At 43.9% G+C, this 7,805-nt stretch overlaps 1 protein-coding gene across 2 annotated transcripts in view; it reads left to right on the plus strand.

The window, feature by feature from the left end:
* Positions 1-6,961, plus strand: part of LOC121542656 (maestro heat-like repeat-containing protein family member 1) — a 55,148-nt gene extending 48,187 nt beyond the window's left edge. For both annotated transcript variants that reach the window (XM_041852132.2, XM_041852133.2), the window contains 7 exons: positions 1,189-1,335; positions 2,181-2,369; positions 3,851-4,000; positions 4,285-4,419; positions 4,711-4,813; positions 5,274-5,339; positions 6,065-6,961. In XM_041852132.2, the coding sequence (XP_041708066.1) occupies positions 1,189-1,335; positions 2,181-2,369; positions 3,851-4,000; positions 4,285-4,419; positions 4,711-4,813; positions 5,274-5,339; positions 6,065-6,141 (867 nt within the window). In that variant the 3' untranslated portion in view covers positions 6,142-6,961. The remainder of the gene's footprint in view (positions 1-1,188; positions 1,336-2,180; positions 2,370-3,850; positions 4,001-4,284; positions 4,420-4,710; positions 4,814-5,273; positions 5,340-6,064) is intronic.
* Positions 6,962-7,805: the final 844 nt, after the last annotated feature.

The following is a 7,805-nucleotide window of genomic DNA, read 5'->3' on the forward strand; positions in this document are numbered from 1 at the left end:
TCCCTCATTAAAATGCAAATGAATTTATAACATTTTTGAAATGCGTTTTTCTGGATTTCTTTGTTGTTATTCTGTCTCACACTGTTCAAATAAGCCTACCATTAAAATTATAGACTGATAATTTCTTTGTCAGTGGGAAAACGTACAAAATCAGCAGGGGATCAAATACTTTTTTCCCTCACTGTAGTTACCTAATAATAATAATAATAATAATAGTAATAGAAATGATAATAGTGGATTTATATAGCCCTTTTCCAGGTTCTCAAAACTCTTTACATTGGATGAGGGAAACTTACTTGCTACTTTTACTAGAACAGAGCAGTGATTCGACTGCTGATGAGTGTTTTATCTGGAGTGTTTTATTTGGAGTGTTTTATCTGCTCTATATATTTGATCTGTGTTATATAGCAAGCCAACTCTTCCCTGCTTTTATTCAGCATTTAAACTTGCAATGTGATGTTCATGAATGCAGCCATTTAACAGGAAAAAGCCCTTGTATATAATGATATACACTGAGTATACAAAACATTAAGAACACCAGCTCTTTCCATGACATAGACTGACTTCCATATTTAATTTTTTTACTGGTTCCCGGCTACCTTCAGACTAGTCTTGTGAGGCTTGTGGGCGTCCTAGAGTAAAACAAACAACATGTACGTGTTGGTGAGGGGTCATATTAGTGTGTAGCCCAAACTGTTCAGACGCTACAGACAGAAGTTGGCAGATCGGATGTACCGACTTCAGGCGAGTCCTGTGACGCTTGTGGAGGGGCGTAGAGCAAAACTGAGAACATCGTGTTTGTGAGAGTCTCATCTTTCCATAGAGGGGTCATAATAGTTTTGTGGGCCAAACCGTTCGGACGCTACATACGTTTTTGTGAGAAGATCGATTTTCGGGATGTCTCATGGTCTGACAAACACCGCTCTATCTCTGCCACCTCTCACCGCAGATGCGGAAGGGCGATATCAGCGGATGTAGTGGATTGAGACCTAGCCCATGCAAAAAAAACATTTTGATGGGGATTTTTCATTTATGCTAATGAGATTTTTTGCATGGGCTGCGTCTCAATCCACTACATCCGCTGATGTCGCCCTTCCACATCTGCGGTGAAAGGTGGCAGAACTAGAGCGGTGTTTAGGTTGATGAACCACTGGCTTCACACTGTTCTCTGTCTGTGTGTAACGGTAGTTGCTGAACCACCACGTGGTGACAGAGCTGATGATGATGGATGTCCTGATGAACAACATGATGGAGCGTATCTCTGACCCCTGCTGTACCGTCCGCATGCTGGCCGTCAGGGGGCTGGGGAACATCGCCGTGGGATCACCTGAGAAGGTACATGATGGAGGGAGGGGAGGGGGCATGCTGGCTGTCAGTGGGCTGGGGAACATTGCTGTGAGATCACCTGAGAAGGTACATGAGAAGGTACATGATGGAGGAAGGGGAGGGGGCGTGCTGTTTGTCAGTGGGCTGGGGAACATTGCAGTGAGATCACCTGAGAAGGTACATGATGGAGGGAGGGGAGGGGGCGTGCTGTTTGTCAGTGGGCTGGGGAACATTGCAGTGAGATCACCTGAGAAGGTACATGATGGAGGGAGGGGAGGGGGCGTGCTGTTTGTCAGTGGGCTGGGGAACATTGCTGTGAGATCACCTGAGAAGGTATGACTGAATAATCTTACCTCAATGTGGCAATATTACGCTGGCAAAAAGTTTCAAGAGATACTATAGGGATATACTCTATGCACATAGGGGGGTGGAGAGAAAGAGAGTGTCACTAACCTCTGTCCGTGTACCTAGTGACCAAGTATGTCATCTCTAAGTATGTAATCTTATTTTTATTTGTTTTACCTTTATTTATTCAGGTAGTCTCATTGCGATAAAATCTGTTTTTCAAGAGATACCAGAGGGATATACTACAGAGCAGGATCAATGAGTTAGCTAGATAACAACCCAAAATAACTATTGATTTTCTGGTTTATTAAGAAATCTAAACAGTTTTTGGTTGTTGTCTTAAAAAAAAGTTTTTCCAGAATATGTAGGCAAGTTATCTGGCTAATTCATTGATCCTACTTTGTACTATACCACTCTGGTCCAACCAAGATGGCAGCAGAGCGGAGCAATGTTTCAGACAAATATGGATCTCTGTAATCACAACCTATACAAAATCTCAATTTTTCTAGGTAAATAAGTATGCCAAGGAGCTGCTGGCTGCTATGAGCTCTGGGATGGAGGAGAAGGACGACCCTGGGAAACGCATCACTCTGGAAGCCATGTCAGGCCTGTCCAAGGTGCTCCTCTACCTGGACAAGAAGAACGTCCACCTGCTGGTCGTCTACATCTTCATGAAGATCAAACCCTTCCTGGAGAGTGTGAGTAGAGCAGACACACACGTCTCTGTTGTCATGGTAGAGTTAGCACCCTGCTGCATCCCACTGCTGGCTTGCCTCTGAAGCTATGCAGGGTTGGTCCCGGTCGGTCCCTGGATGGGTGACCAGATGCTGCTGGAAGTGGTATTGGAGGGCCAGTAGGAGGCACTCTTTCCTCTGGTAAAAAAATAAATATCCCAATGCCCCAGGGCAGTGATTGGGGACATTGCCCTGTGTAAGGTGCCGTGTTTTGGATGGGACGTTAAACGGGTGTCTTGACTCTCTGTAGTCACTACAGATCCCATGGCACTTATCGTAAGAGTAGAGGTGTTAACCCCGGTGTCCTGGCTAAATTCCCAATTTGGCCCTCATACCATCATGGCCACCTAATCATCTTCCAATTGGCTCATTCATCCCCCTTCCTCTCCCCTGTAACTATTCCCCAGGTTGTTGCTGTAAATGAGAATGTGTTCTCAGTCAACTTACCTGGTAAAACAAGGGTTAAATAACAATAAATAAATAGTTGAATCCTGGTCTAGGTGTACATTGGCTCTATGTACTGTAGCTGTAGTCTATTGACTTGATCACTGAAACTTTGCAAGGTTGCCTGCACAAGAGGTTTCTTACCTCAAGGGCCTTTTCTAGTTAATAACATAAGAAATAAAGTTTCACCTGAGTTGTTGCAAGCATCATTTACATTTACATTTTAGTCATTTAGCAGACACTCTTATCCAGAGCGACTTACAGTTAGTGAGTGCATACATGATTTTTTTATTTTTCATACTGGCCCCCTGTGGGAATCGAACCCTGGCGTTGCAAACGCCACGCTCTACCAACTGAGCTACATCCCTGCCGGCCATTCCCTCCCCTACCCTGGACGACGCTGGGCCAATTGTGCGCCGCCCCATGGGTCTCCCGGTCGCGGCCGGCTATGACAGAGCTAGTGGCACAGCTAGCAGTGCGATGCAGTGCCTTAGACCACTGCGCCACTCGGTTGTGGTTGGGTCTTTAAGATTATTTTAACCATGCCTGATGTCAGTCCATATCGAGCGTCTGGGAACCCTAACATTTGGTTTTCTCTCTTGGTAACTCCCCTACCTGAGAGATAGAGATTAAGGTGAAATTACACCATTCCCTTAGAGAGTAGTGGCCTCTGAGGAGGATGCTTGTGACAGGGCTAAAACACACTTGTAAGGCTTATATTATGTTTCACTTCTCTCTTCTCAGGATAAGGGAGAATGTTACCAGTCTATATGTGATATTTGGTATTTTGAGTTCCTAGTTTCTCAGGGCCAAATGAGTATCTCATGTAAAAGTTTACAGTATCAAGAAAAGGACAATCTTGTTTCAATTAAATGGATGTTAGACTGTAAGTCGCTCTGGATAAGAAGGGTTTGATCTGCTAAATGGCCAAATGTATTAAATGTTGATGATGGGTTTAGGGTGGATCCTCTAACTGCGCTCCTGTACTGTTGACCCAACAGGAGAATGATGAGATCCGCTGTGCCTCCATCATGCTCCTGGGGAACCTGTCTAAGTTTGGTTCAGGAGAGCCTGTGTTCAAGGACCAGATCCACAACGTTCTGGTTAGCCTGCTGCTGCACCTCAGTGACCCCAACCTGCAGGTGGTCAAGGTGGGTAACCTCACATCAAAACTCAGGCAGTGGACTTGGGGAAACTATGGTTCTAGAAACTGGTTTGATGTTTGGTACAGTATACCTGTTGTCTAGTTTTCTTTGCAGTCATGTGCTTTACATACCTAGAATTCATATGATATAGTCTGGTTTATATCATAGATTTAAGTAAATTATACATTATTATGTCATTATCATGTGGATTGAACTGAAGCAGCCTTTGTGCTGAGATGCAGATGGTAGGCTTAAAGACTGTTTCCCTGTCTGTCCGTCTGTCCGTGCAGGCATGTAAGTATGCCATGCGAGTGTGTGCTCCAGTGGTGGGCTCAGAGCTGATCACCACTATGTTCCAGAACCATCTCCACGAGGACAAGAGTCTGCACTACGGAGAATTCATCAACGACCTCACCAAATATATTGTGAGTTGATCACTGTCTAATACTGTAATTCTCTACTCACCATTCACAAACTGATACAGACCTCACCATCGGCCATCAAAACCAGTAATGGAGATCTGGCATTAGGAGGCGGCAATTATTTACCTAGTAAAAAGCTTTTTAAATGCATTGCACGCTAAGCAATCAGTAGACAAGTTGCATTGGAAACCCACCTTGAATAATAATGTTGTGCTGCATTTATTTTAAAAAGGTTACTTTTATTTTTCTGTTTTTGGGAGGGTATGATAGAAATGTTATTTCATTTGTCCCCAGATTCAAGACTTCCCTGGCATGCTCAACTTCTACCACATCACCGTTATCCAGTTCTTCAAAAGCAACTGGGCCGAGGTTCGGGCCAGCGCTGCTATGTTTATCGGTAGGTAGGAAAACGATGTCTCGGTTCTCTTTGATCAACTCTGTTTCCTCAACTTCACTTCACCTCAACACCAGGGTTGGGGTCTATTCCATTTAAATTCCAGGCAATTCAGGAAGTACAATGAAATCCAATTCTTTTAAATGATAAATTTGGAATTGGAATTTGGTTTACCTTCTGAATTGACTGGAATTGACCAAAACCCTGCTCAACACAGCTCTGCTCTGTGTCTTAGCCTCAGTAGCTGTCCCAATGACTTTGTAGTCAGTTATGAGTTAGAAAAGTATTGATCGTTTTTCAGACAGAGCTCTGTTACAATATTAGATAAATGTCATATAATTAGTTGTAATTTTCAAAAAGAGAGTAGTAATCAAGCTGTTTGCACAAACCAAATATTCTCTCTAATTTACCATTGGTAGAGATTTTCACTTAAATATGTATCTAATCGAATGTTTCTTTGTAGGTTTCCTTCTGGGTAATCTTCCTGAGGAATTATTTTCTCACATCAACATGGGGAGTGTGACCAAAGGTAGGCATAGCTGTTTTTCTAGTTCTAGTTCCCAGCAAGTTGGATGTGTTGTAACTGTTGTTGAGTTGGCTGTGTTGTTGAGTTGGCTGTGTTGTTGAGTTGGCTGTGTTGTTGAGTTGGCTGTGTTGTTGAGTTGGCTGTGTTGTTGAGTTGGCTGTGTTGTTGAGTCGGCTGTGTTGTTGAGTCGGCTGTGTTGTTGAGTCGGCTGTGTTGTTGAGTCGGCTGTGTTGTTGAGTCGGCTGTGTTGTTGAGTCGGCTGTGTTGTTGAGTCGGCTGTGTTGTTGAGTCGGCTGTGTTGTTGAGTCGGCTGTGTTGTTGAGTCGGCTGTGTTGTTGAGTCGGCTGTGTTGTTGAGTCGGCTGTGTTGTTGAGTCGGCTGTGTTGTTGAGTCGGCTGTGTTGTTGAGTCGGCTGTGTTGTTGGGTCTGTTGTTGAGTTGGGTGTGTTGCGACTGTTGTCGAGTTGCTGAGTTGCGACTGTTGCTGAGTTGCGACTGTTGCTGAGTTGCGTGTGTTGTAACGGTTGTTTGGTGTGTTGTAGTCTGTGTTGAGTGCTCCTTCCATGTGTTGATACTGTAACTAAAGGTGCTTGTATACGTAGGGCCAGGAGTTATTCCTGCTCAGATCCAAATGATCAGGGAAATCTACTTCATACTCATTGTCTTCTGTCAGACATTAGTTGAGGGAAGACTATGACCTCATACTGTGTTGTGTGTGTTGCCTCACAGGTCTGGTCATGCTGCTCCAGGACCCAGACCCAGTGGTGAGAGTCAAGGCAGCTGAAGCTATGGGCCACTTCCATTGAACACAAACATCCTGCCTGCCATTCATTACTTAATTTGCTTTTTCTGTTTTCTTCATGTTACTGCTTTCTAAGAAAATGATATGGTACTTTACATGTTGACAGTGGAACTTGAATTAGTCCTTGAAAGTATGTATTAGTGACCAAAGACTATACCTCCATGTATAGAAAAACATTCATAGCACTTTGGAGCAGTATAATGAAATCTGTTGAAATGTTTGGAATTTCTCTTTAGCGCATTCAGAGAATGTTGACCATGTGTTAGGGTTAGGCCAATGGGTCTGACGGCCGCTGATCTTTGTGTTTAGCTGAATTCCAAATCGAGCCCTATCCCCTCTTCCCTAGGCACTCCTGTAGACCTGAAGGGATTGGAAAGGTAGAGGCAATATGCTAGTTACTTCCTTCAACTTTGCCTCCTGATGGTATTTACCTGCTGGATGGAATTTCCACCATATTGGTTATAGCTATCCATCCCCTTCAGGTCAAGAGGAGGGGCTAGAGGGGAGGGGCTAGGGGTTGATTTGGAATTTAGCCTTTCTGTGCTGTGAGCCTCCAGCCTCCACCCTATTTATTCACACTAGTCTAGTGGATCAACTACCTAAACACACAAGTAGGGCTGGCACTATTACCGTGTAACCGGCGGTTATGGATGAAGACAGTCATGAAAATAAAATAACCGCCATTACCGTAAAAAATAAAATAAATGTTGTTTTGTTGAACGAACAGCTGACTGAAGACTGGACCGCCGGGCATTCGTGGGGTTGATTCCATTTCTGCTGCAACATGGACTCTTAACAACATGATTAAACTTTGTTGTAATGTAGAATGTTCATTCAAATGATGTTAACTGATGTGGCTCATGCAATGGAATGTACTGTATTTTTTTGTAATGTCTATTGAGTTGAATCAGCAAATCACAGCACATATTTTACTTCCTGCTTTGCTGCTATGGGTACACTCGCAATGGCTGCCAGTCCACCCATTATACCATCATTGACTTGAATGCGGATGTCCGTTCTACTCATTCAATTTCTATGGCAGCACATGCGGTCAGGAGAGAAGTAGAGGAGAAATGTGCGTCTATATTTATTCATTTGTAATTTTTTGCTATTCGAACGGTTGTTACGGTGACCGCAGTCATTTGGCTAACCAATTACCGTCATACAAAATTCTATGACCGTCACGTCCCTACACACAAGGATCAGCAGTAATCAGCCATGTCCAAGGAGGCTGTCTGTCAGTAAGGACAGTTCTAAACCACCCCGTGTACCCACTTTTACAGTTACATCTGAGGCAGAAGTGATTTCAGAGGCTCCATTCATTCTCATGCTAGGATTGTCTAGCAACAAGACTGCATCCTAAAACACGCTATTGTAGCTAGTTCAGAAAATGTTATCTTGTAGGAACAGGAGTTTTCTCCTGACCACCAGGGAAAAAAACAGGCCCTAGTTATATAGGTATACATTGATGGCCCAGAGTTTATACTTGTCAGGTCGGGGAAAACGCCTGGGTCACGTTCATTAGGACCACGCAACGGAAAATGAGTACGGGAAGTTCGTATCGTTGGACAAGTCCAGATAGTCTCTCCCCGTTTTCAGTCCGTTTTCTTCCGTTTGGTGCCTAATGAACGTGACCCCTAGTCTTTATCTGTTCTTCCTCTTTATCCC

Source organism: Coregonus clupeaformis, chromosome 28 (genome assembly GCF_020615455.1).
Source record: "Coregonus clupeaformis isolate EN_2021a chromosome 28, ASM2061545v1, whole genome shotgun sequence".
Classification (NCBI taxonomy): Eukaryota; Metazoa; Chordata; class Actinopteri; order Salmoniformes; family Salmonidae; genus Coregonus; species Coregonus clupeaformis.